This window comes from Cyanistes caeruleus, chromosome 17 (genome assembly GCF_971803275.1).
Source record: "Cyanistes caeruleus chromosome 17, bCyaCae1.hap1.1, whole genome shotgun sequence".
Taxonomy (NCBI): Eukaryota; Metazoa; Chordata; class Aves; order Passeriformes; family Paridae; genus Cyanistes; species Cyanistes caeruleus.
In genome coordinates, this window is record NC_141717.1 from 9,453,858 (window position 1) to 9,481,686 (window position 27,829).

A 27,829-nucleotide genomic window follows, 5' to 3' on the forward strand; every position below is an offset into this window, starting at 1 on the left:
GCACTCCCTATTTCTTCTATTTACATTCACTGATCACATTTACTGAGAAATTAGTCACTGCAACAACTTGAGAACTTTATTTCTTCAAATAAATCAACCATAAACCAGAAAAGAAATGGACGACAAAATGGAAGTCAAAGAAAGACAGCAGTATCTATTTCATTTTAATATAAATGCAAGTTACACAATTTCATGATCCGCTAATTTGTAAAGAGAAGGAAACACAGAAATTGATGCAATTACTTCCCCTCAGAAAATCTAAAGGTGGCATCCAAGTAATTCCATTGAGTAATTCTCTGAACTCTGACATCAGAGATACAACACTGAAGCCAGACTCACAAAATCTCCCACAGCCAACGGGGCTGAGAACAATGTGGGTTTTCAGAACCAGGTCTTTGGACTGGCTCCATTTATTTTTTAAAGTGCATAGTCTGTAGGGGAGTACATGTGAAAAAAAACTGGACTTGTCTTCTTCCCAAACACTGTGTCTCACAATTAAAATTACAAATCTGGTATAACACTGGCACAGAACTGGGATAATAATGTCATAATTATTTATTGCAAATTTCCATGGAGTTCTTGAGTAATGGAGCATCATTTACTTTCATGTTTACCTCAGGTTAGTGTAGTTCTGCGTGACTGAAGTAACAAACTAAATCAACACTTAAACTTCCAAACACTTCAATGAAATGACAGAGAAGAAACAAGACATGTAAAAACAGAAAAGTAATTTTGCTACAATTAAAACACAAAAGCTCATAGACAAATGTCTGTTGTTCTTTCTGATGGAATAAACAGGATCAGTGGAGTTCAGTTTGGATCCACATTAAATATCCTTCAGCCCTCTTAGTGGTCTGCTACCTTTCTATACTACCTCTGCCACTTAGTACATTTTCCAACTAGCTTACACAAGGCTTATAACTGGGAGTATTATTTACATCACACCTGCACTATACTCATTAACCTCTTCTACACTTACCTATGCACCCTCCAGGGCTTTAATGCCAGCTGCTCCTGACCCTCCTTCCTGTTGCTCAGCTCTGTTCTACTGGCATGTTATAAAATGCCCTGTCATCCAACTCCTGCACAGCATGCAGAAACACTTAATAGCCTGCATGAAATAATATGCAAATAGAAATAAAATTTCACAAGGCACAACTTGTGAGCCTGAGACAGGAATTTGTTTCCAGGGCAATAGCTGATTTTCAGCAGATGCTCACTCTTTTGCAAGGCAGTTGCATAACAACACAAAACTGGAACTTTTCCTTATGTCACTGGGTTCCTCTGCCAGGAAAGGACCATGAAAATTCCTGCCCCAGCTAATATCTGTGATAATAGAACAATTAGCAATTGAAGCATAATACAGCCAAAGTTAAAATACTTGGCTGTATACTTGAAATCAGTTTGTGTGGTTACATCCTTCAAGAAGCTTAGAAAAACAACTTAGAGGCACCATAGATTAATAGCAAAATCTCCTTACAGAACACAGATAAAAGTTAAATCAAAACACATATTCTCACATTCCGTGCAACTCCTTGCAATATGAAAACAGCAATATCCCAGCGAGGCATGTAGTAAGGGAGGTACTGAGCAGAAATCTAGCTGTATGGAGGTATGGTTATTTACATAAACCCCCACTCAGAACAGTGCTGTTAAGAAAAAAACCCACTGAGTCTGAGGGCAAAGGAAAGTGGATTGCAAGGGGTGAAAAAAATGGTGACTTGCAGTGTGAGCTGGAAGGGAAAGTGTGTCCAGGAGTTAGAGGTGGGCTGTACCTAGGAGGCTGAAGACAAGGTCACTGTCACTGGAGCACTGAAATACACAGTTGCAATTAAAGTACCATCACAGGTAAATATAATATGATGCCAGAGTCCATTCTTCAGACTGATGTATTTTATGCCAGAATTAATTATCCCTCTAAAAACTATGAAATCTACACACAGGCTTCTGCTACATAAATAATTAGGGAGGAAAGGCATTGATTTCAGAATGATACCAAAATATGTAAAGATACCCTTGTTAGTATCACTGCAAACATCCAATACTTGCTGTTACAAAAGAGAGACATTTATTAGCAATATTGCAAGTGTCTAATACTTGAAATTAGAAGAATTTAGAAATTAGTCTATTGCTGAAATTTTACTTTTCCTTCTTGAATGTTCTAGAAGGGCCACATTCAGATAGGATTGATGCCTTTCTTGTTAACACAGGATTCAAGGAAACTAAGTGCAAATTGTTTTCTTGGCCTCATTGGCATTGTATACCTCTCTCTTCAGTTACCAGCTGACCATGCATCATAAACGAATTTTGCTGCTACTGTGTCTTCAACTGCCATCCCTGAAAAAGAATTGAAGTTACCTTCAAACATTCATTCGGCTGTATGAACAATTTTGTTTCAGAAATGAACAGGAAGACTAAGGAGATTATCTAACTGGACAAGAACAGGAATTATTTCCCATCCCAAACACCTACAGTGTTACATTCAAAGTCCATAACCATCATGCGGTGTTGGGTGTGCTGTAAGAAGTTAATGTAACAGTGGGACTCTAATTTTCAGTTCATATCACAACTGGGCCCTTTTGGAGATGTCATGTAGCTCAGAGCATGGTAATTCATCGCCAGTGCCACCCTCTCCCAAACCCCAGCCCCACAGGACACTGTCACATTGTCTCAGGTCAGACAGACCCCACGGGTGGAACAGCGGGGCAGTCGGGCTGGAGCTCTATTAATAAATGCTGCAGTCATGTCTTGAACAACTGTGAAATGGAAAATGGACTTCTATTGTTTGCCTGCTTTCCTATCACTTTTCATTACATCAATCCTGCTAGATAAATAAGAAAGGAAATAAAAAGGGAAAATGCAAATCACAGTCTACTTTCTTGTGGAAGTGCCTTGCCACAGCGGTTCTGAAGATGATCAGCAGCTTTCCCACGCATGGGGGACCTAATAAAGAACAAGGCATTGTTTTCTGTCAGACTTGGACACAGGAGGGGCTGTTCTTACCCAATGATTTAAACACTGTTGTTTTCTCAGGCAGGGCTGGTTTTGTACCCTTCAATACCTCCCCCAGCTCAGCAAAAATCTCCGCCTGTGAAAAAAAATACATATTTATACAAAAACATAATACCCATACATACATTGGGAGGGGAAAAAAACCCTTTTCTTCTAAGTGACTTCAAAAGAAAGAACTCCTCCAGCGCTGCATCCCAAAACTGATTACTTTCCATGGTGAAGCAGATCAACATTCAGACAAATTATATAGAAACTGGACAGAAATCAGAGGAGCAGAATAGTTTCCAAAGAAAAACAGCTGGCAGACTTTCCTCAGCCAGTAGGTTTTTTTACAGTGGATAGCTTGTTACTTGTCCAACAAAACACATGGGATTCCTCACACATTACCATATCTGGAGCTCTTATGTTAAACCTCAAAAGTGTAAATCATATTTATTCTGCAGACACATTAAAAGAGAAAAAGAAAACTCCATTGAACCTCAAAGAGTCCCTGCTGGCAAATCTGTGCAGATCATTGTCTGCTTTGCTTGTGTGGTCCATTCTTTGGGCTGGTCCATTCAGTGCCCAAGGAGATGCCAATCACACTGAAATCTCATGGGAAGAAAGTTACAGGTTTTAATAAATATATTTGAAGAATATTTATGATAACCAAACACTGCAGGAAATGTAGCTCTTTCAACAGCAATACATTGTTATCACCAAAAGCCAATGCTGAAAACACGCTACTTGGTTTGCATGGTCTGGTCACGGGCAGAGCAGTCACAGTTTGAAACCAGTTTATCTTTCAACCCCTGCCTGGAAAGTGTTAACAATTACATTTGATGCCCTAAAGGTCTCAGTGCAGGACATCATCAATACCAACTCATTTCAAATGCAAACTAATTGCCACAAAAATAATCATTTCATTTCATTTCATAAAGTCTTACCCCTGATAAAATAACATCTCCTGATTCTGTGAGAGCAGCATCCCTGGAGTCCACAAACAGAACGGAATTCTTCATCAGCTCATCATCCAGTTCTCTCCAGTCTGGTCTGCTTGCTCCAACAGCTAAAGGAACAAAACTGATGAACTTGGGAGCAATTTTTACAACAAATTTAAGCCCCATTTTGTTCAAAAGACATATGTGAAGCAACAATCAATGCTATTATGGAAATGTACAAAAAATCCAGTGTTAGTCTTGGAGAAATACTGATTGATAGGACAACAAAAAACCATTCAAGATTTGATATGCCAGTAAAATATCCTTGTCAGAAGAATCTGAGTAGCTGAGGCAAAATAAAGTCCTCTCCCTTTGTTATATCTTATACCCTTGTTTTCATCAGACCATTGCCAAATGAACTTTACACACCTTTATTAGATTATCACTTACCCAGAGAAGCTGAAAACAAATCACAGAGCTTAGTTTTTATACAGAGCACCAAGATCATGATCAACTTTTTATGAGCTTAAAAACATGCAAACAAGAAACCCAAAAAAACTAAAAGGACTACCCAGTTACACTACATTCTGATATTCTTTATATGTCTAACTGTTAAGGAACAATAAATTTGCATTTGATAAATCTGCATTTGTTGCTCAAATGCCTCTTCAAACAGTACAAATGCCTCAATGAAGGGTAAAAAAAGGCAAGGAAAGGAGAGAGGTCTTTGTGTCTGTGTCGCCTCAGTGACTGTGGACCTTAATTGATTTTGTTTTATTTCTGGCTTCCGTGCCATGACACAACACAGACAACAACTTCCAATGACAAAGGACTAAATTGAGTTTGAAAAATTGGTAGGATGCTGCTGGAATGTGGGACCTTCCTTTAAATTGTTCCCTTTGAGAACTTGCTTTTGTCTTATTACTATGCTATCTGGAAAGTGCACAAGGTCATCTGAACAAGGCCCACAATTAATAAAAATAAACAAACAAAGGCACATCCAGAGACTCCAAACAATAGTGTGGCAACATCATTACAAGGCGGGCAACAAAAAAAAGCACCCCTCCAAACCTCATTATAATTAAGAGGTTAAATTATAATGCTCTTAATTCAGTTATTGCATCTTCATAACTCCAGTAAAAAAGTAAATTAGTGTGATCAGCCCCAAAAGAAACAAATAGAGGAAATTACAAAATTGGTAGAAGAAAAGATGACACCACCAGACAATACTACAAGGAGCAGTAACTACTTAGAAATAAGAACATTTGTGTGGGTTATTTAAATGGAGAGAAAGGTGAGAATAATGACAACGTGAGGGCAAAGATGATGCACCACTAAGAGTAAAGAGCATATGGGAAAAGAGCAAATCCCATGCTCTAGCAAAAATCCCCTGCTGGATTATGCAGGCATTCTGGCTCCAGAAGGATAGGGCTGGGAAAAGTAATCCTCACTAAAGAGGAAAAGTCAAAATGGAAAGAACATTCATTCCATGAAGCACAGATAACTGCTTTCCAACAGATGGTGATGCTAAACAATGTGCTAATAACCACCTGCTGTACACAATGGGAACAGAACATACCATTGATGTGGGCACCTGGCTTCACCCAGTCTCCAAATAAGATGGGAGTTGTTGCCATAGTGACTGTCACAATCACATCAGCCCCTGTCACTGCCTCCTGGGCAGAGGAGCAGACCCGCACGGGACCGCTGACAGAACTGGCAAACTTCACTGCCTTCTCCTTGGTGCGATTCCATATCCTCACCTTCAGGGAGAAAAACAAGGGAAAACAAAACACAGACAGATTAACTCGGAGAATTTCTCCTTGCTGAAACAGAACACTTAATTTTTCAGTAGAGAGTTAAGCATTCCCTAAAGGTTGGAGATTTTTTCCCCCTTTTATGTTTTTATACAAGTGAGTAAATTTGCTGAGTGTTCACCTGCATTTGAATGCCTGTTTTGTGATGCCTCGTTGTAGAGCTGGCTTATATCACTAAAATGTTATAAAATAACACATAAAAAATACACTTAAAGGAAGTGTATTTAAAGTCACAAAAAGTTTACCCAAGTATGCCATATAAAGTAGGATCTTCTCAGACAAAAAGCTATCTGAAACAACTTTGATTCCAACCCCTTTTTAAATATCAACATTTGAGCAAGAAATTTTTGCTGCTTCTGCTGCTTACTGTTCTCAGGTTCTGTAGAAACAAAATATGATTAACCTTAACTTTTATGGTGGACTGACCATGGCTGAATACCAGGTGCCCTCAAAACTGTTTTATCACTCCCTACCACAGCAGCACTGGGAGAGGGAAGAGAAAATGAAATGGAAAAATTTGTGGGTCAAGATAAAGGCAGTTTAATAAAACAGAAACAAATTTTGGAAAGACAGCCTTGATGTTGTGTGAACACTGCTCAGAAGTAGCCAAAACTCTGGGTTGTTATCAGACCCTTTGAGCTGGCAGTGCACAGCACTGTGAGGGCTGCTCTGGGGAACAGGAGCTCCATCCCAGCCTGACCCCACACAACTTCACTGGCTGTACTTTTTTTATCATGAATCCTGCAACATAATAAAGATAAATGTATCCTCTTAAGATGCAGCTGTTACCTCTTTAAATGTGAACAGCTCTGTGAAGATATCATAATGGCTGTATGCTTGAACACCAGCTCCCAAAATGCACAGCACTTCTGCAAAAGCTGGCATTAACAACTGAAGAGTATCAGAAATAAAAAAAAAAAAAGAAAGAGAATAAGTAAGGACAATACATTAACAGGTATTACAAATATATATCAAAATACTACAAAAGACAGCAGTATTGTTATCCCTTTTAAACAACAAAAAAGTACATAAATAAATATTCAATAATCATTATATATATAGGGTTGTTTTTTTATGCAAAAGAAAGCATCAGTAGCACCAAAGTACAACTTTGCTTAATTCCAGTGTTGAATTGTCAGACTTGAAATTCAGATTTAAGATGCAACATCATGAACAGCAAGTTCTGCGGCCTCAGCACACTCCAATATTAAACCATCCATGTGGCTGATTAAGTGTAAAACCACAGTAAAAACTAGTTCTGGCAGCCCCACACGGACCCACCTCTGAATTTACTGAAGCCACAAATCACACCACAAGTGTATCTTGGCCTTGCAGGAGCCATAATATACAGACATTGTAAAAGTAGGGATGGTTCTGAGGAACAAATAATAAAATTCAGTTCTACAGTTGCTTTTGGCATTCTGGTTTCTTGTCTGTGATTCACCAGTACTTGGCAAAGGGAAAGACAGAACTGCTGGAGTCCAGCCCTAACCTATCCTTGTATCTTGTTTATGCATTTGCTGTGGCCACTCACTCTTGTCTAAAAAGCTTTAGAATTGTCTAGGCTCTCAAGGTTTAGTCTGCTGCAAACAAATGGAAAAAAAATCTCATTGATCCCATTTTTCAGTAATAAGAATTTGTTTTAATGTGCCTTTTAAAGACTATGAAGCACCAATTTCAAAGGTCCTTTGCATAAGAGCAGGGATCTTTGAAAAGCAAATGCCTTAAAGAAGACAAGATGACTAATATGAGCTAAACTCAAACACTCCTGAAAATTTCCAAAACAACAGATGACAATGAAGGATCTGATCTTGAAGTACCTTCGGCAGCCAAGCTCCTTTGAAGCCAGCCTGGACTGCATAAAAAACATCAGAACTGACCAAATACAGATTGGCCAAAATGAATGAGGTTCTGTAACCTCCTGTCCAAGGAGTTCATTGTAAATCATTCTGTCCTTTGGTTCAGGAGAAGCTCTTGGGGACAGGTCCTTCACTCAATTTTATGCCAGTGTAGCTCCATTGCCATGGATAGAGTCACCCTGGCATGAAGACTGCCCCTAACAAAATGGTGAGATCAGCCTTCATTCTGATGCAGAGCTGAGGAGCAACAATGGTATTTTTCAGCTCTATTTTTTCCCTCTTCTTATTGCCTCAGCTTTTGAGGTGAAGGCTAAAACCTTGCTGTGTAATGCATGGTCATTTGCTATCTTCCTGCTGTTAGCAGCCCAACAAAAAAAATAGCTTTTAAAAAAGAATCTCAACAATTTCCAACTGAAATTGAAGTGACATAAAGCAACACACAGCCAGATACACCTTACTTGTCTTTAAACACTGAAGTTTATGGCTATGGTATGGGACAATTATCTGGGCATCTTCCAGTGACAACAGAGACACTGACAGACAGACACCTCTGGACAAGTTATCCATCTATACTGGGCATCATCTACCTTAAGAGAAATGGAAATGTGCTTTTTCTCTCTTTTTACAGGTCCAGTGCAACCCACCTGTCCTGTCCTGACAGCAGGAGGCATCTATCTAAATAAAACTCAATATATCACCACAGCTCCATCACTAAAAGCCATAAAGGGGCATGTTAACACAAGCACAAAAGAAAGAAAATACAGTGAAAGACTGCTCAGTAAATTTCTAGAAGAGGGTGCAATAGAAGGCACAAAAATATAGCTCGGGTTCCTTCTCCAATCACACACAAAGTGTTAAAGCCAGACATGACTGACTCAAAACAGTGAGTTCAAGTTTTCCCTGAAAGTGCATATGTTATGATAAATATCATTTAAGCTGTATTAGATGAAAATCCATTTGCATAATTTATTCCAGTTATTCTACAAACCCCACTTAAGAGAACAGAAGACACACCTTGGTAGCAATGGCAGAAACTGCAGCTGTTCGTTTTGCTGTAATGACACTGCCATCCAAGACCTTTAAAACAATTGAAACAGACTGAAGAGAACACTGAAAAATGAATAAATACTAAACATTTTCATCCACTTTGTGAATGATGTGATATTACAGATATAAAAGATAAACACATGTAGAAGTTGACAACTATTATCATAGCAACCACAAACCGTACAAAGTCACATTTAAACTGGGCAGATTCTCTGTTTATTCCAGTTCTTCCATATCATTACATCAGCACAAAAAGAGTGAAAATGGTCAGAGAAGAGCTACCTCTAACTCACCCAGCTCCTGATGCACTGCACTTCCTTGGCTCTCCAGCACAGGGAATGCATGGATATGACTCCCATATTCTGCACTCCAGGAAGACCAGGGACCAGTGTAAGCTAGAGTGGTTCCCCAGTCTGCACTGTCCTGGTCTGTACAGGGGGACGACAGGGAACCATGGAATTCCTCAAATGTGTGTCACACACGAGACACTCCTGCCTCGATGTCCAATAGCTACTGCATACACATTAATTATGGGGCCAAAAACCCAAGGGGTGTGGTAGAAGAACCCAAGATAATTTTCTTGACCAGTTTTGGCCCTTTAACAAATCATTATTACTAAAGTGAAAGCCAAATCATTGCTACTCTTAAAAAAAATAATCTTAAATTCTTTAAATAAAGGAAAAGTAATCAGACTCTGAATACTTTTCCCTGCAGTGCAAATTGTAAATCTCTTTCAACTTGAGATGGCTCAAGATCCATTCTTTACCCAGCAAGGTAGAGGGTATTTTTGCTTTCAAATGCAAGATAAACTTCTCCTTATCATTTTTCTCTTCCAGTTACCCTCTGAGCTATCAGATTCAAACCACAAGCAGCAGCAAATAGCACAGTGAGTACAATTTAACATTAACGAAAGATAGGCAGCTTTACGCCAAATCCTGTTGGTAAACTCAGGCCAATTTACACCGAAGAAACAGAAGAGAGAACTGACAGCATGAGCAGAGAAGAATGCAGGACACACGAGACTTACAGCTTTCAAAGTACCATTGCTGGGGTCAAATAGGAGGACAGTCGCTTGGTGAGAAGGCACAGAGGAGTCCTTCAGGTGCTCATAAAAAGTCACCAACTTGGTTGTCAGCGCATCGTCTGCAGCACTGTAGGCGGGCATGACCCCGAGGTACCTGGGGGGAGAATTACCCGCGTTATCAGGGGAGCTCACAGCCAGCGGGCTGCCACCGTCACCGCCCGGTTAACCCGCTACCAAGGGCCTTTTGTGAAGCTCCAGATCCGCCCCCCGTTGCCGCTATCCCCGCTCGCCGTGGCAGCCCCGCCGTGGCCTCACCCGCCGTGCCGGGGCACGGGCAGCACGGTGCGCACGGGCTGCACCACCCCGCCCGCCGCGCCCGCGGAGAAGTTGGCCAGGGCGGCCTCCAGAGCCGGCAGCAGGAGGCTGGCACGGTGCAGGTGCTTCTCCACCTCTTCGGCGCTGATGAACACAGGCGGAGTCGAGCCCATGGTGAGAGCCGGGCGGACGGGACGGGACAGGAATAGGACAGCAAGGGACGGGACGACGGCACTCCGAGAGTGCGAGACGGCGAGACAGCGAGACGGCGCACCGCCCGCACCGCCCGCACCGCCGCTAAGAACTCCCCGGGGCGGCCCCGCCGCCGCCGGCCCCGCCGCGGAACCGCCCCGCCGGTCCCAGCTCCGCCTCCGCGCCCCACGCCCCTCTCGGGCGCGGCGGACACCCCGCGATGTCTGCGCTAAAAGCCTGCTCGACGGCGGCTCCGGCGCCCGGGAGTTGCCGTACCCGCAGACACCGGTGCTCCCGTCTCACCCGGGCAGCGCTCGGCGGGCAGGTGGCTGTGAACTCCCCGGAACGGCCCTAACATAGGTTGGGTACAGCCACCCCACGTCCCGAGGGACAGCCGCTAGCGGGACCCCGCGCTCCGAGGCATAGCCCCTAGGGCTATTCCGGAGGGCCGTTCCCGAAGGACATTCCCGAGGGACATTCCCGAGGGACCGGCGCCACCGGGACCCCGCGCGCGGCAGGGTGGCACGGTCCCCAGTGCCCGGGAGCGGGGACGCCCCGCGCCGGCGCACAGCCCGCGGTGCCCGCACGGTGGCGCTGTTGCCGCCCGCCGGAGCAGTCGAGTTCGGGGTGCGCTCGCTGGAAGGTCAGCGCGGCGCGGGGCGCGCCGGGAAGGCGGGGTCTCCCTCCGGAACGGCCATCTTGTCCTGGCCGGAGCCGAGCCGAGGGGCACGGGACGATGAAGGGGTTCCCGGTAGCCGCACGTTCCCTTTCGGTGAGCGGGATCCGGGCGCGTCGTGCGGGTTGCGGGAGAGGCGCAGCTGGCGGTGACAGCCGCTGTCTGGGCCCGGGGGCTGTGGGCGGGCTGACCCCGGCCAGCCCGGGGCGGCGAACCGGGCAGGGGGCGGCGGGCGGCGGTCGTGGCAGCGGGGCTGGTGGGCAGCCCGCGAGGTTGGGGTGGGTGCCGGGGCCGGGCCGGGCCGGCGGGCGGGCGGCGCAGCGGGACGGCGGCTGAAGGTCAGGCAGGCCGCGGGCCGGGCCCGGAGCTCCCCGCGGCGCCGCAGGCTTTGCCAGAGCCGCCCCGGCAGCGGCCCAGGGGGCACGGAGAGAAGGGAGGTGAGGGGATCCCGCCGCGCTGGAGAAGCGTCAGCTGCTTGAGACAAGGTGGTGCCCTTGGCATTGGCGCTTGGCGTGTCCTGGAAGCGGGGAGGGGGCAGAGGGCTTGTCCTGCCCAAAGGCTCTCTTGGGGCTGGCTGGCAGCCGGGCAGAACCTGTGTTGGATGAGCGCTGGGATTGCGCTCGAGTGGGATGGAGAATGACCTCTGAGTGACAGCGTGTTTGTGACTCAGTTTTAGATATGAAGTAGTAGTTCATAAAATACTAGAGTTTAGAGTTTAAAACTAGGTGTCTTACCAAACCCTTGGTGAGGGAGTAAAGGAGTTTTTCATACATTCATACAATGGATAGTCTCTGGTAAAACAATGGGAATTACATCACTGGCCACCCGTACAGCCGAAGCGCAGTGGTGTTTCTGTCACTCACTTTTCAACTTGAGATGTATAGGAATTATCTTTTAATGTGAAAGCAAGAGTAATATGTAAATTAATTAGTATAACCAACTTCTAAAGTGGGTGGAAGGCAATAGCATTTCAGATTTGAAATCAATAGTCTTGTCTTTTCTGTTGCCAGCTGCTGAAGGCAGGGCTCTTGTGATATTCACCTCTTTCATGTGAAGGACTGCTTCTGGTTATTAAAATCCTAGAATTATGGAATGGTTTGAGTTGGAAGGGACATTAGAGAGATCATGTCATTCCAGCCCCCTGCCATGGGTAGGGACATCTTACATTAGATCAGGTTGTTCTAGGCCCTATCCAGCCTGGCCTTGAAGACTTAGGGGATGGGGCATCCAGAAATTCTCTTGACAACATGTTCTAGTGCCTCACCACCTCACGGGGAATAATTTCTCCCTAAAATTTAATGTAACTCTCTAACAGTTTAAAATTATTTCCCCTTGTCCTGTCACTATCTGCCTGTGTCCCTGTCTCTTCTTAAAGAGCCCCTTTAAGGTACTGCAAGACTGGAGTGAGGTCTTCCTGGAGCTTTCTCTTCTCCAGGCTGGACTCCCCAGCTCTCTCAGCCTGTCTGTGTAGCAGAGGTGTTCCAGTCCTTTGATTGTTTTCATGGCCTCCTCTGGACCTATTTTAACAGGCCCAAACTGTAGTCTGGGGACTTGCCTTCATGTCCTCTTTGCTTGCAGGAGTCAGTGCAGACAGGTTGGAACTCTTGAGGTGACTCTTCAGGAGCTGAACTGCCTACATATAAGGAATTTAAGGTTACCTCCAAGCTGTTGTGCTGTGTATGTGGATTGTTATGGCTCTTGGTTCAGGTAATTGCTCTGCACTTGCTCTCAGGTGTCCTAGAGACTGTATGGGATTGAGAGGGATACCCACTGCACAGCTGCAAAGAGGAGGGAAGGAAAAACTCTTAGAGTGCAATTTCTTGAAATTCCGGAGTCCTTGTGAAATCATAGCACAGGTTCTGACTGATGTAAAAAATAATCAGAGGAATTACAAGGGAATCACTGTTTTTACTCCAGTGTTTGAAGTCTTTCACTGCATTTTTACTTTAAATCAGTAAAATACTTTTTCACTATGTAAAGAAACCTGATGAACTAAAAAAGGAAATCGGTTCTCTTGTGCTTTCTTCTCTAGAAGAGATTTTACTCGCTTAAAACAGCTCCTAAAGTTTCATCCTCACCAACTGCAGAGAAAGTGAAATTATCTCCACAGTCTCAGGATCTTGAGGTCAGTATAATAATACAGGTTGGTTTTTTCCTCTTTTTAATTTATTTTTTAAAACTCAGTCAAAGCAGAGCTGTGATCGTACTTCCACTGAATGAAAACAAAGTGGTTTTTTTCCTTTTTAATACAGATCACAAAATTACCAAATGGCTTAGTTATTGCATCTCTGGAAAACTTTTCTCCAGCTTCAAGAATTGGTGTATTTATTAAAACAGGCAGCAGATATGAAACCACCAGTAACCTGGGAACTGCTCACCTGCTTCGTCTTGCATCTAATTTGGTAGGTGTTTATTTCCTTTGTTATTATGTTGACAGTAGGTGAAATGGTTAAAGGTTTATTATTGCAAAAGTAAATGGTATAGTAAAATTTAATGTAAGAAATCTTGCAACGTGGAGAACCATGTGCCATGGTACTGGGTTATGTGGCTCAGTGCAGGAGAAATGATACTGCTTCCTGGCCAGATGGGAAGTAATGCTCATTTATAATTATTCTTTCCTCTGATGCCTTAAACTAGATAGATATTTAGTAGATCTATATTCAAATATATACATAACTCATTTTATTTAAGCTGCGGTAAAAATTAGTTCAGGTGGCTGATACAAACTCAATTTATTGCATGTGTGGAATATTTCTAAGTAGTTTCTCTTACTGCTGTCATCAACTCAGTATGTTTTTTAAATACTTAGAATTGTAAGTTGCCTTTTTTTATTTGTTTTAATAGACTACTAAAGGAGCTTCCTCCTTCCGGATCACTCGTGGCATTGAAGCTGTTGGTGGCAGCCTGAGGTTTGTACCCACATAGAAAGATAATCTGTGTTGGTGAGATGCAAATGAGCTCTAGGACTAAAGGAAACATAAGACAATAAGCACAACAGTGTTCAAGTGGATAAACTCAGCTTGGAAGTGGTACTTGAATAGTGAATGTTGTCAAGGAAGATCTTGTGCTTTTTGTTCTGTTAAGCATCAAGTGTGTACTCATGAGTTGTATATTAAAAACACCTTTCAATAAACTAAATACTGTGCACATGGAAGAAATATAATTTGTCTAGAAGCTTAATTTTCTTTCTGCTTTTGCAGACTTTGAGAATAAACTTCCTGAAATCAGTAGATTTTTTTATTTCCTTCATCTTTTGTGAGCAGATTGCAGGAGCAGTACAGACAGTAGTTAGCTTTTGTGATTTGAGGGTTTCAAGCCTAGAAAACAAGACTGAAAGGAACAAAAGAGGGATCTCAATGTACCTGCTTCTTTCAGTGTATCTTGAAATCATGCACTAAGATGTTTTTATCTAGAATTTGGTTAAAAATCGTGTTTCATGATTCTACCCTTTTCAGATCCTGTCACTAACAAATATGTTGAAGGAAAAGGACAGGACCAACTGTTTTCTGTCCAGAGTAGTAATTTCTAAATTGCTTTAATACATACACACATTTTTTTTCATGTTTTGCTCTTCAACCTTATTCACTGTTCAACCTTGAATTGTTGTGGTATCTTAAATTCTGATGGTCACAGGGCACTTGTTATTACTTGAATACTGAAGATGTGACTTTTAATTATGCCTGTTTCTGCTCTGTATATGTTTAAACAATCATCCCAGACAGATTTAAGGTTAAGGAGTTATTCCAGTCTGTGTCTTGTTGATTAATTTGATCAACCGGAAATATGTGTAAAAATCCACTTCTGTGTTTTTTGCTGAAATGGATTTTGTATTTTTTCTGATGTAGTGTGCACGCAACAAGAGAGAAAATGGCTTACTCTGTTGAATGTCTGCGAGACTATGTGTAGGTATCTGGATGGGCTATAAAGGGAATTACTACCTTCTTTAAAATTGCTTGGTAATGAAGACCTGTCATTTTACAGGGTGGGAGGAATATCTATTCTCATGCTTTTGTAATAAATCAGTAAATTACTATATTAATATTCAACTTCTGTGTCATGTTACTGAGCATACAAATGTTGCAGAATTGAATTATCCTACTTTGTACAGCAGTGCTAATAATTGCTCTGGCTTGAGTGATGCATTTTGTTGTTAATGTGTTGCTTACAAATTAATTTTAATTGCTTTCAACTGCAGAAGTACATGTTGCTTGTGTTTAATGTCATTGTAACTTTTTTTATGTAGTGATACAGTAATGGAATATCTCCTGAATGTTACCACAGCACCAGAATTCAGACCATGGGAGGTAGCTGATCTTCAGCCACAATTAAAAGTTGATAAAGCAATTGCACTTCAGAGTCCTCAAGTTGGTAAGTGTATTTTCTGTTCCATTGTATTGCCACTGCAGGAGTTCCTTCGAAATAAAAATTAAAAAAAAAGTGGAAAAAATAGTTTCCCTTTTGTTCTGTCAGATGAACATTGAATTTTTCAGCTTAGTGATAGGTATGGTCTTTCTGATGTTACGGAACTTTTCTTAATACACAGGTTTTTCCAGCCTTACATTTAGTAAGTAACATGCTGAAAATATCTTACACCATTCTCCTTCACAGCTTTCATTCTACATTTTTAATTCTTTTTGAGTGCAGCCAAAGAATGTGCAAGTCGTGACTGTTGACAGTGTATTTGCAGAAGCCTGTGTTCTGAAAACCATATTTAGGTATTACTCATTGGTGTGAAAACAGTATCCTGCAAAAGAATTCTTGAATTTGTATTGTTATTTTGGTATAAAAACAATATGTATTTTCAGCGTACTGAAAATGGGTTCCAGCTTTAGGGTTGCAAATTTAGATTTCTGTGTTTAAGGGAAAACAAAGAGGAAACGCAACACAAAGCCTCAGTCAAATCGAGCTTATTCCAGTATATCTTGTATTAACTCTTGTCATCCAAGACCATTCAGGTAGTTCTACTCAATAAACATCATTTGTACCACTCTGAAGTATGTTTACCTTTGTAACCCATTGAAGGTGACATTGTAATGTTGGAAAAATCTCTGGTTTATACTGAAGTGCTACTATTTTTTAAAATTATTCATTTTCTTTTTTTTAACTTATATCAACTGCAGGTTTGTTTTCACAGTAATGTAATATTTTCAGTTACATTACAGTTATGTTCAGAAACAGAACTATGAAGAAAGGAATCTTTCTCTTGAGGAAAAAGTGTGAGCAAATACAAGGAGAATATAAAACAGGAATTACTAGAATGCTGTTGGAATGCAAAAAAAAAAAAATAATGAGAAGGGAATTGAAGACACTGGCATCCTCCATCTGAGCAGGGAGATAGAGGAGACACCTCACAAAGCTACAAATAGTATTCTAGAGAGCCTGTTCTTTCTCAGGAACAAGGGATTCCTACAGTGAAGATGATAATTACAAGGATGATGCTACCCTTCTTCTAAACATTGATTGCATTTATAGCTTGCTGTTGAAGCCAAAAAGTGTTGAGCATATGTAAGTTATTTGTATAATAAGTTTGTTTTAGTTACTTTTTAATGTTACAGAAGAACAGAAGGCCTCAGGCCAGGTTGTTCCAGCCCAAGGATTTAGAAACTTCCCTATTAATTGGATTATTCCAGACCTGCTTTTGCAAATATTGTGGTTCTTAAAGTGGACCACAGCTCTCCTTCATTACATGTGGCTCTTATGTTAACTATCTGAAACTTTATTCCTCTCAGGAGTGCTGGAAAACTTGCATGCTGCAGCTTATAAAAATGCTCTGGCAAATCCCTTGTATTGTCCAGACTACAGAATTGGAAAAATTACTTCGGAACAGGTAGGGTTCTTTCTATTGTGCTATTTATCTGTTTCAGTTTTTTGTCAGGAATAGGTGGTGACACTTGTGAGACCAAATTAATTTAATATACATATAGTTAGTATTTACTACCTTACTGATCTGGTTTTGACATAAATTATTTCCATGCAACTTTTAATACTGGGTACAGAACTCACATTCACATTTAAAAAGATGGTTGTCAGTGGCTTTCTGTTGACAGTAAAGCTGTCAGTGAAATGCAACTGTTCTTTTCTATAAAAGTGTTTAGTAGTTGTCACTGGGGAATGCAATAAAATTACATTCTATAGACAGTTCCTTTTGGAAGATTTGGAATTCACTTAAAGAAGTGTAAGAGCCTATGTCAGAAACACACACGGTTTTTGTTCTTTAAACAAATACCCTAAAACGTGAATTTACTGTTGCAGCTTCACCATTTTGTACAGAACAATTTCACAAGTTCAAGAATGGCTCTCGTTGGAATAGGTATGTATGTTCCTGAATGAACACTGCAGGTCATTTGGGGAAACCACTGGAGAAATTAGAGTTCTCTGCAGAGAACCTGTTAACATAGGCTTCACTTTCATTTAACTGCTGTAGCTTTTCAATGTCATTGCACTAATTGGAGTAACTGTTGTATTGCAGGTATAAAGCACTCTACCTTAAAGCAAGTTGCAGAGCAATTCCTGAATATCCGAAGTGGAGCTGGTGCTCCTGGTGCAAAGGCTGTTTATAGAGGGGGTAAGGATGTTTCCTGTATCTATTAGGAATGACTGATTTTCTGTTTATAAATGTAGCAGTATTCAAAGTTACAACTGGAAACGCTAGTTACATGAACTGCTGGACATTGGAAGTGACAGTTCAGATGCATATCCCATTTAAATAAGCAGAAGATTCCACCATGGAAGGCTGGGAGATAAAACTGCACCCAACTCTTCAACTAAGTTTTACCTGGGACATAATATTTTCTATAAAGTGAAAAACAAGCTGCCATATGGTTTCTCTTGGCAGTTTTGGTAAGATTCCTGTAAGAGTAGGTTAAGGGCTGTCAGGTGGAGGTAGGATTCCTATTTAGAGATGTGTTAAGTGTTGTAAGTCAAAGCAAGGCTTAGCTCTTTCAGTGTTTTTTACCATTTTTTCAGTGTTTTGTACCATTACCAACAGGTGTTGTTTAGTTGGAGTATCAGATATCTCTGTAAAGACATGAAGAGGAAAAAGAAAATTTCCAGCATTTAATATTTGACTGGAATAACTTCAGTTTCTATAAGCCAGCATAAATATTATTATGAACAGAAGGTACACTATTTTCTGGGTATTTGTTTTGTGGAGACTCTTTGAGTTTTATCATCCCACATTGTGTATAGTTTAGGGTCAGGTTCAAACAAGGCATAGTAAGGTACTGGGTTTTGTGCTAGCAAGAAAAATTTTGAATTTAAAGGACTTTTTAAAATTACCTTCAGCCTCATGCTGCCTTCCTGAGTGGATATGCAGTAACTTTAGGCCCTGGCTCTTCCCTTGTTAAAGCAAAATGTTTCTTTTCTATGCTTCTGGATGTACAGTAGTTTCTAATTCAACACTGTATTACCTTTTATTCTGTTGTATTTCTAGGAGAAATCAGGAAACAGACTGGTGATAGCCTCGTCCATGCTGCTATTGTAGCAGAAGGAGCTGTTGTTGGGAGCCCAGAAGCAAATGCCTTCAGTGTCCTTCAGTATGTTTTAGGTGCTGGCCCCCTTGTCAAGAGGGGAAGCAGTGTTACCAGCAAATTGACCCAGGGTATTGCTAAAGCAACTGGCCAGCCATTTGATGTAAGTTCAAAGGATTACTGTATTCTGACTTTTAAGTAAAATGTGTATTATGTTTGAGAGGTTACTACCTTCAGCTAGAATCTTAATTGGTTTGTTCTTGCACATATTACAGTGTATCAGTGAAGGGCTTCCAGTCTGATATTTCCTCAGCACATGGAGTTTAGCTTCTTGAATTACAGTATTTTAGATCTTAATAGTAATTCTTTTTCAATGCTTGTTGCTGAATTACTCTGATGCTTAAAACAGTTGATGATGATGTTTGTTTTGCAGGCTTCTGCATTTAATGTGAATTACTCTGATTCTGGGCTCTTTGGGATTTATACTATATCCAAGGCTCCAAATGCTGGGGAGGTGAGTTGGTGATTAGAATTTAAGCATCAACAACATAACCTTTAAAGCAGTGTTTTGTTTGAGATAGTGACTGATTCATCTGAAAAAAAAAAGGAAATTTAATCTGATTTCCTGTATAAGAGTGCTCATGTTCAGTTATGACTTAGCTCTGTAAGCTGGGAATGAGACTTGCTTTGTGGGAAAGACAGATACATAATATGAACTGAAGTTAGTAAAATGCCTTAAATTGCTGACTGTAATTGCTGATTTACATTTGTAAGCCTAAGTATATAATGAAGAACGTGCTGTCTCTTGAAGCTGGCAGAACTGAGCAATTCCATGAAAAACAGTGAGACCATACAAATTAATGCTGTGGTGCAGTTAAAATCCACACTAGTTTTTGTGCATTTTTGGGCATTCATTACAGTGTTTTTAGTTTTGTTATAAAAACGCTCAGAATCGTGTTCAGGCAGACAATCCTCACGTTGTCAGCTGTTCTTCTCTTGAAGTTTCCAAGATATCAGATAATAGAAATAATATGTTGAAATCTGATGTGGGAAGAAATCTTAAATGATTTAATTTTCCTCAGGTCATTAAAGCTGCTTTGAACCAGGTAAAGGCAGTTGCCCAGGGTGGTGTCACCGATGCTGAAGTCACAATGGCAAAGTAAGTGTGTAAATAATTCTCATGTGCTCTAAAGAGAATTTCCTTAACATGCAGCTGCTTGTCAAACACGCAGACCATTCTGTACAGTAGAGCTTATCCTCTAATTATTTCCATGGGGAGCTACTCATGGTCCTGCATAAAAACTGAGCCCCTATCAATATTTTTTCAAAGCTGCACTGATTCTCCAGTAGTGTTATTTCCTAATAAAAACTTGCTAGAGAAGTGTTAATGTTTTCTGAAGACTGTTTCAATATAAGCAATTAGCAAGTGTCAGCAGATGTGTTCGTTTTAATCATACTTTGTAGTATTAAGATGTATTTGAATTAGAATCCTAAATTGCATTATTTAGGTAATTCCCTTTACAGTTACACTGAGCAATTCCCCAAACAATTATAATAAGCAATCTGTGCCATCTTCAAAGAAAAAGAGTAATGAGGGTCTGCAACTGTAAAGCACTGAATTAGTGATGGTACCCCGAGTGCTGGAAGTACAAGCCCCTAGGACTATTTGGGGGAGGGGGTGTCCAAGTAGTATTAAACTTCATTGCACTTTTTAATCTGGTTGTGCAAAACAATATAGTACAGACTCAAATAGCAAAATGAAAATATTATCTGTTGCATGTATAAAACACAAGACTTCATGTAAAGCATAGATATAGCACAAAATAGGATAGTCTAGACATGATTGGTTGCACCTTAGTCCCCAAGTAGCTAAATGGTGGATTCTGGACTTTTATACTTGGGCGTTATTTGTTTTGTGTGTTGTGGGTTTTGTGGTATTTTGTTGGGGGTTTTTTGTTTGTTTTTTAACAAAGCCACCTAGTATTAGGGAGTTACACACAGTGCTGCTGTGGCTAGTTTTTGGTTGGTTTTTTTGTTTGTTTGTTTTGAGGGTTTTTTTTGGGTTTTTTTTTCCCTTGTGGAATGACTTCATACATTTCTTATATTCCTCTTTTTCCTTTATTGAGAAAGAGAAATAAACCCAGTCAGTTCTATTTGCAGAGTCTGGCAATTCAATCAGAAATACCAAGCTACTTAATAGTGAGCTATTGAAATAAATAATTTTCTATCTTTTTGTCTTCAGAATAAAAGGACTGTCTAACAAAAATAAGGTTTTTATATGTAGTAGTGATTCTGCATGGAACACAAAGAACATAAACTCTTTTAACAAAACATGTAACTATTACAGGAGGAGCCTGACCATTTACATTCACTGCTTCTTTGCCACTTAAGACAAATTGCTCTGCATACATCTGTTCTTGAGAAAATTAATTTTAAACTTGATAGTTTGTCTAACTGCATTCGTTACCTCAGACAGAAAGAAATCCTGAGCTAGAGATCTTCTGACTTTGTGGGGGGACAGTAGGTGTTCAAGTACCTGTCATTTTCATGCTTGGACTATTTGCAGTGCCTCTTTCCTAACTACAGAATCCTTCCCTATTAAAAAAGGGAAACCTTTCAAAATGGAATCTTGAGAAGTTTAAAAGGACCAAAACTTCATTGTATTTATGGGGTGGTAGGAAAGGTAATATAGCAGGACTTACAAGCTTCCTCATTCCTGATGCTTTCTTTGTTTGACGGCAGAAATCAGCTGAAAGCCAACTATTTGATGTCAGTGGAGACTTCAAAAGGGTTGCTGAATGAAATTGGCTCTGAGTCCCTGGTTTCTGGCACACACACATCCCCATCTGCTGCTGCTCAAAAAATCGACTCTGTAGCCACTGCTGATGTTGTGAATGTAAGTATGTGTCAGCATCTACAGGTGTTCCTTAATCACTGTGTCAAGTTTTTTATGGAAAACTGATGCTCATTTCTATGTGTTTATAAACACATATACTATCTTTAAAAACAGAGAAGCAGCTCATTTACAAATCCCAGCTGGGTATCTTTTGATGTCTTACTTTACTAACAGAAGACTCTTTAATCCAATACACTGTAAAACTAGTGTAGCTGGGAATTATGTAAAATTCTCATCTTCTTCACTTAAATTTACCAAAACTGCCAACTAATATTCACAGAAAACTTCATATCAGTTCCAGTGCAGGTGATTCTGTGTCAATGTTTTTAGGATTCCTGAGCCTCGAATAATGGGTGGGTTTAATAAAACAATTAAGCTTTCAGTGATAAATTGATGTAACTTTGTTGCTACTGCACATTACCTTGTTGCTTATATGTGAAGCAAATTTCTAAAAATCCATCATAAAGAGAAATTCTGAGATACAAAATTTGTTTTTTTATAATGCTTATTTGTATTGCTGCAACTAGCAGTAGTTCTAGTAGTGAGATACACTTTATCTTATGGTGTAATTATTATACTAGGAATAACCATTTTTAGAGTTCATGCTTTTTATATCCAACTGTCTATCTGCCATTTCTGTTTAGATTATAAAGTAATGAGCAGCTGCATTAGAAGCAATTAGATTTATATGGGGAAAGGAGGATTGTTTAGATGATGGTATATTACAGTAGTGCCAGGATTTGTTCTTTTTTTTTTGGTAACTTGAAGCTGATGCTGAGTAGCATCAACTCTGTTGTAGTGAGTATTTCCTCATAACCACTTTCCTGATTTCTTTTCAGGCTGCAAAGAAGTTCATCAGTGGGAAGAAATCAATGGCAGCTACTGGGGATTTGGGAAGTACTCCTTTTCTTGATGAATTGTAAAAACAAATCTGGGATGAATTTGAGTCAAGATGGATGTGAGCTCTAAGTCACCCATGTCCTAAATTAATTACTACTAATTTGTTATTTATGAATTCAGTTCTTTCAGAAAGTTAATCTGGAGTAATTGTGGGCTTGCACTCATCAAATAAAGTGCTGAGTTCATACATTTTGTGTAGAAGTTTTTTTCACTGAAAGCAGTATATAAAAGGCTGATAAATCTGGCTCTGTACACTGGAGGTAAAAACCACTGTGTGAAAATAAGATGAGTTTTGGTCAGTGTAAAAAAAATAAATGTGTAAAAAATGATCACTGTAATGAAAACAAATGCTGTAATTACCACTGGTTATCCATGTATTCTTGTGTATTCAGGAAAAGTTCTTGATAGATTGTCTCTACAGTTCTTATATCAGTTAAGTAAAGAAACTTGCCTTCAAAATAAGCTGAATGTATTAGACTTTCTTAGAGCTTGCAGCTCCTACTTGTCTGGGACTAGCAGAGATTTTGTTTTTCCATGACTTCTCCACAAGTAGCACTGGAAGAAGTCTTTGAGGGGATTTGCCATATATAGCTAATACATAATTTGAAAGCTATAGGACATACATTTTTTAAAGTATAGGCATATATATTTAAAGAAAACATACAATACATCATAAAAAATTTAGGGCTTGAAGAAGCCGCGTTTTGAGGTGTTCTGAAGTAAAGCAAAGTCTTACAGGATCCATGTGATACAGAAGGGCAGGAGGAACAGGAAGGGCTCTCAGCATGAAGGAGGTCAAATGCTACTGGCTTTATACATAGGATTGCACAGTGCAGCAGCATCATTATGGAGTACAGCATCACACTGTGCCTGCTTCTGTGTCTGGCTTGTATCAGATATTCACCAAATTTTGGATATTGCTGGTAACATGAGTGAACTCAACAGTGTAACTATGAAAATTTATACTGCAAAGCATCCAAGTCTGTATCATCATCACTTCTGGACCCAGTGTGATCTTCATCCTCATGTTTTCACTCATACTGGAAATACACAGCATGCTATTACTTCAACATGCAGTAAATTCCCATAGCCATTTAGTTAGCTCATCATGGAATTTTCATTATTTTCAAATGCTTGTTCTAAAAATGAGTTCTTCAGTTCTGAAGCTCCTCTAGTATGAAACATTCTATTGTCCATTGTCTTTGTATACTCTTTCCTTTGGTCTTTCTCCTTGCTCAGTTAACAGAAAAGCAAGCTCTTTTTCTGTTCTTTCAGCATAGTAAATGATTTATTTAAACACAAAGGTTTAATCTCTTGGAAAGCCCCTTGCTGTGTGAGGTTCCTTTCTGTGTTCTTGCCTAATTATCTCATTTTAATACTTACTTCCCCTACCTCTGAGTTTTATTTCTGTTAAAACTCTGCCTTGGGACAACTTGGAACTGCCTTGTAACCCATCTAGATTCTACTGACTGTATGGGCAACCCTTAGGACTGAAGCAATATATTCTTAAAAGCTGTATGTCATGGCTTTCACAAAAAGTGCTTTTTTTTCCTGTTTAAAGTCCTAATCTTTAATCACTATAAGGAGATCAACTGATAAAGAAACAAATAAGCTTTTTACAGGATTGTAGCAAGAGCTCCATCTTGGTATCATCAGCTGCTTGTAATAAATAATAGTCTTGATGTGTGGCCATTACAGAGGGACGTGGCCTCTGACTTGAGGGGTTTTATTGCCAGCCAGAATTTATGCTCACAGAGGAGGCAGGAAGGGGAATGTCAAAACAACCAACACAAGCACCCCTTACAAGACATTGTCAGGAGAGGCCAGGAGTGCCTGCAAGAGCTGAGGCTTCCCAGCAGAAAGCAGCCACTGAAGATTTTTATGGAGATAACTTGCACTTGTATTTTGAGGAGACACATATACTATGCAGCCCTGTTTCTTCTTGCTGGCATGGAGATTAGCACATGCATGCTTCCTTGCCAGTTTGGTGAGTAACTAGGATTTTAAGACATTGGTACCTCCCACTAGTTCTGTTAATTTCTTCCTCCTACTAAAGTCAACAGAGTGGCACCAGCTCCTTCATGCTGTAATAAAATTGTTCTTTTGAGTTCCAGTTTGAAACTTTACAGATGATACTCATCTCAATCAGCTGAGGAAAAAAAATGTCCATAAAGATAAAATCTAATTCACTGCAAGAAAAGCTGCTAAGTAGTGCATTTGTGCATCTTAGTTTCCTCCAGCCCCATGCTCTGTGCATTGGTATTAATGCCAAAATAAGCATGCTGTTTGTGGTATCATTAAGAGATGAGACTTCTACAAAATACTAAATTTTACACAAAATTTTATAGCTTTGGTCCTAAACAAGTTCATCCTAAATGTGAATTGAACAAATTCAGCTGTTTGGTGGGGTTTCTTTTTGCATGGGGCATGTGCTGAGTTAGATCCAGGTGCTCCATGAAGCATGCTCAACTTGTTTCTTCTGGTTCCAAAAACTAAGATCAGCTGCAAAGGGACAATGTTTGTAATAAGTCTTCAACCCACTTTAAACCTTTCTGTACTTGCTGCAGTAAATCAAACACATCACATGCTGTAAATAATTTGATTCCCTAAAGCCTTTATTAAAAATGCTTTTGCAGCTTGCCTTCTTCAAATTGTTGCAAATAGAACTACTTACTTTCAGTGGTGCATATTCCTAATATTCAATGGTTAGTATTCTAATTATAGATGGGGGGAGGGGGAACAAAAAAAATATAAAATCCAAACAAACCAACAACCAAATTGGTATCGTATCTATACTTTTGTATATCAAAGAGATTTTTTTTGAGGGAACGTATGAATGCTATCACATCCTAAGAAAATAATAATAGGAAAGTAGTTTAAATTTATGCTCCAGATTTTTCCACTGATTTTTATACACAGATCAAAAGTGCAAAGCCTTTTTCTAAGGCTAAGAACTCCACTTGATGGTTTTTATTTCACCAGGCAAATAGGTATTTCTTCCTGGCTCTGGCAATTCTGAAAAAAAGGACTGCCCAAACTATAAAGGCACTGCTAGGAAAATTGTTCTAATTTAAAGATATGCATTTTCACTGTACAGCCAGTAAATTTCTAAATTACTTCATTACGCTCCACTCTTCGCTTCATAGATTTTAATGTTAAGAGACAATTTCATGCTGGGAATTACCATAGCACAGTATCATCCCTGAACTGTAGTTCATGAGCTTAATGTAATTGGGCTGAGGACCCATGTGAAGTACTCACATTTACAGAGCTTTCAATTTCAAGTTTAATACAGGTGTCAGATGTTTCACAAGAAACCTTTAATAACTGGTAATAGTCTGCTAGTTCTGATACGGTTCATTTCAGATTTAAAACATTTAGCAAATGAACACCTGTGTGGATTGTTAAAGCAAAGAGATTGTTCTATTGCCACTTTGTAACTACTTCGTGTAATAAAGAGAAATAAAAAGCAAACAATAAGGCAAATTAATTTCAAGCCTTGTGAATATTTGTGTTACTTGTGTAATGAAATTACTCGAACAATAATGCACTGAATAAAGAATGATACTATTCAAGTCTATTTGCTACATAAAGGTAATAGTAAAGATATTTTTTGGAAAAAATCCGCTGGTGAGCAGGAAATCTGTTTTTGCTGGAGAGCAATGTATAGACTTAAATTTTGATCTGATTATGGAATAGTCAGCATATCAGCTATTTTAAGATCACAGGTATTTCATCACAGTGGAATGCTGGCACTGAGCTTTATACTGTTTGTGCTAGTTTCTTTTCTCTGTAATTTTAAATTCAGTTTCTTTTGATCTGTGTAAGTGTAAATAAATCAGAGACAGGCTCAAAGCATAAATGCAGAACAAGGAATTTTCAATTCAATTAAATTTTAATGTCGCTATTGGTTCCTTTTACCTGGTTTCAGCTTTCCATCATTAGCTGCAGTTTTTTTTCAGCAGGGCTTCTTGTCTGGAAGACAAGATATGGCCCATCCCCGTACCATTGTGAGGGCTAATCCTTGTTCATCCATCCCAACCTCTGCCATCCATCCTGCAATCTGTGTGTGTTGAGAATTTTCCAGTGCTGTCAACTGCCCTTTGAAAAGTGACAGGAGAACTTTACTAGCTGAAAGTGTGGTATCATTCTTCAATAAACGTTTTAAGGAGACATTTGAGAAGGTGCTCTCCCCATTCTTAAGTATACAAACAGTTAAACCTCTCATCCTTAGTTACATCTTTAGATTGGCATTGTGTGCTGAGTTGCTGCCAAAAGACTCATAAACTTGCTTTCTGCAAATAAATACACTTAAAGTAGTTTTTACTTGGAAACTTATTTATTAAAAAGTCACACATTTTGCCAAGAGAAGGAGAAACTGTTGCTACTTAAGTATTCATTACTAACAGGGATATATTCAGGGAAGGTAGGGAACAGGGCACAAAATAACAGAAGAGAGGAGTTTCCAGCTATTAAGGACTTCAAGAAAATACTGCATGCCTGTAGCAAATGGGTTTTTCAAATCACTATTTCTTCCATGCACCATTTTTTTCTGGTTTAAAGGGAGTAATTTCAGCTATTTTTCATCAAAAGCCTTACAATTTTCTCCACCCTTAAGAAAATTTGTCAAGTTCAGGCAATTTCAGTGGGAGGTAAGTACAGGGCTTGTCCTCCAAATAACAAATCCTATTGATTGCTGTTGAACACTTTAAGATTACTGATACCTCAATTTTGTTTGTACAGTCTGCCATCTACATAAAATACTTACTTAAAAATAAATAGCACAGGCAATCGCCCACTTGGCTTCCCGGTATGTTCCATATAGACCAGTTGTGCTGCTCTGGAAAAAACAGGTGGATGTTCACTGTTGGAAGGAAAAAAATGCAAACAATTAGATATTTTCCAAGTACCTGTAGATGTGGGGGTTGTTTGGTTCATTTACTTCAACATTCCCGTACCAGAATGACGGTATCAGAGGCACAGAGCTATTGTGGCCAAAACTAGGCTGGTTTCCCACATTGGTGCATTGTTCGTTTTCTGGCTACAGATTCCCAACATTCTGTATAGCTGAATCCAGGGAAAATTATGCCATCAAAAATGGCTGTATTTGGGTGAGACTTCCAGTCACAATTAGATTTCCTTCCAAATACAGGGCACAGACACAACACTGTGTAGCGTTTCTGAGAGGCTCCACAGCTGCCAAACCTCAGTCCTTCCAAGACCCCTGTTCTCATCAGTGCTACAGAAGCAGCTCTGGAATTTCAGCTCCTTCCCAGCCTCGCAAAGGGATAAAGAGCCTCGGGATAAACTGCCTCGAGAAACAGAAGGCAGTTTTTTGTGGTGAACACAGACCTGTGATTAGTCTCCAGCCCTTGGTACTGACCGAGAGGCTCACTCTCGGGTTCCAAAACACCTCTGGGGATCGCGATGCATGAGGGCCGCGAAGGACCAGGCGGCGGGTCAAGCGTTGGGGCGCCCCTGGACAGAGCCGGGCCGAAGCGGCGGGGTCCCAGGGCAGCGCCACCCGCCCCTCACGACAGACCCCCCCTGAGGGACCGCCCGTCCCACCCTGGCCTCGTGCCCCGCCCCCTCCCCAGGCCACACCCACCGGCAGCTCTCGGCCCCGCCCCGCGCTCCCCGCGCCTTCTGTCTGGTCCCGCCCACCTGGCGTAAGCCACGCCCTTGTCACATCCCTGTCGGCC

The 27,829-nt window shown here is 40.3% G+C and overlaps 2 protein-coding genes and 1 long non-coding RNA gene across 4 annotated transcripts; 1 reads left to right on the forward strand and 2 right to left on the reverse strand.

Annotated features, from left to right (window-relative positions):
- Positions 1–128: 128 nt before the first annotated feature.
- On the reverse strand, positions 129–10,842 carry CRYM (crystallin mu). Of its 2 annotated transcripts, none has more exons than XM_086854719.1 (8): positions 10,463–10,842; positions 9,683–9,833; positions 8,623–8,685; positions 6,539–6,640; positions 5,512–5,695; positions 3,939–4,060; positions 3,004–3,088; positions 129–2,337 (listed from the first exon to the last, which is right to left on the reverse strand). In XM_086854719.1, the coding sequence occupies exons 2-8, from the start codon at positions 9,818–9,820 to the stop codon at positions 2,273–2,275; spliced, it is 759 nt and encodes a 252-aa protein (XP_086710845.1). In that variant the 5' UTR covers positions 9,821–9,833; positions 10,463–10,842; the 3' UTR covers positions 129–2,272. The 2 variants fall into 2 exon arrangements, with proteins under 2 accessions (XP_086710845.1, XP_023792479.2); XM_023936711.2 differs by lacking the exon at positions 10,463–10,842 and adding an exon at positions 9,995–10,298.
- UQCRC2 (ubiquinol-cytochrome c reductase core protein 2) lies at positions 10,819–22,314 on the forward strand. The gene is made up of 14 exons (XM_086854716.1): positions 10,819–10,958; positions 12,895–12,987; positions 13,115–13,264; positions 13,707–13,771; positions 14,708–14,764; positions 15,106–15,230; positions 16,592–16,689; positions 17,115–17,172; positions 17,332–17,427; positions 18,295–18,494; positions 18,765–18,845; positions 19,414–19,490; positions 21,074–21,227; positions 22,067–22,314. Exons 1-14 carry the CDS (start codon positions 10,923–10,925, stop codon positions 22,148–22,150), a joined length of 1,374 nt encoding a protein of 457 aa, XP_086710842.1. The 5' UTR covers positions 10,819–10,922; the 3' UTR covers positions 22,151–22,314.
- LOC147650053 (uncharacterized) lies at positions 20,427–27,746 on the reverse strand. Its single transcript, XR_015277402.1, has 4 exons — positions 27,480–27,746; positions 26,896–26,991; positions 26,049–26,228; positions 20,427–24,629 (listed from the first exon to the last, which is right to left on the reverse strand). It is a non-coding gene; the product is annotated as an uncharacterized LOC147650053 (long non-coding RNA).
- Positions 27,747–27,829: the final 83 nt, after the last annotated feature.

What these genes read in the sequence shown, in the direction of transcription:
- CRYM (XM_023936711.2), bottom strand. Translation starts at nt 10,167, where the DNA reads ATGGGCTCGACTCCGCCTGTGTTCATCAGCGCCGAAGAGGTGGAGAAG. An exon ending in TTTCTGCCATTGCTACCAAG is followed by an intron (nt 6,641 to 8,622) that starts GTGTGTCTTCTG and finishes GATACTCTTCAG; the next exon opens with TTGTTAATGCCAGCTTTTGC. An exon ending in GAGATGTTATTTTATCAGGG is followed by an intron (nt 3,089 to 3,938) that starts GTAAGACTTTAT and finishes TTTTTTTCACAG; the next exon opens with GCGGAGATTTTTGCTGAGCT.
- UQCRC2 (XM_086854716.1), top strand. Translation starts at nt 10,923, where the DNA reads ATGAAGGGGTTCCCGGTAGCCGCACGTTCCCTTTCG. An exon ending in TTCGTCTTGCATCTAATTTG is followed by an intron (nt 13,265 to 13,706) that starts GTAGGTGTTTAT and finishes TTGTTTTAATAG; the next exon opens with ACTACTAAAGGAGCTTCCTC. An exon ending in CCACTGCTGATGTTGTGAAT is followed by an intron (nt 21,228 to 22,066) that starts GTAAGTATGTGT and finishes ATTTCTTTTCAG; the next exon opens with GCTGCAAAGAAGTTCATCAG.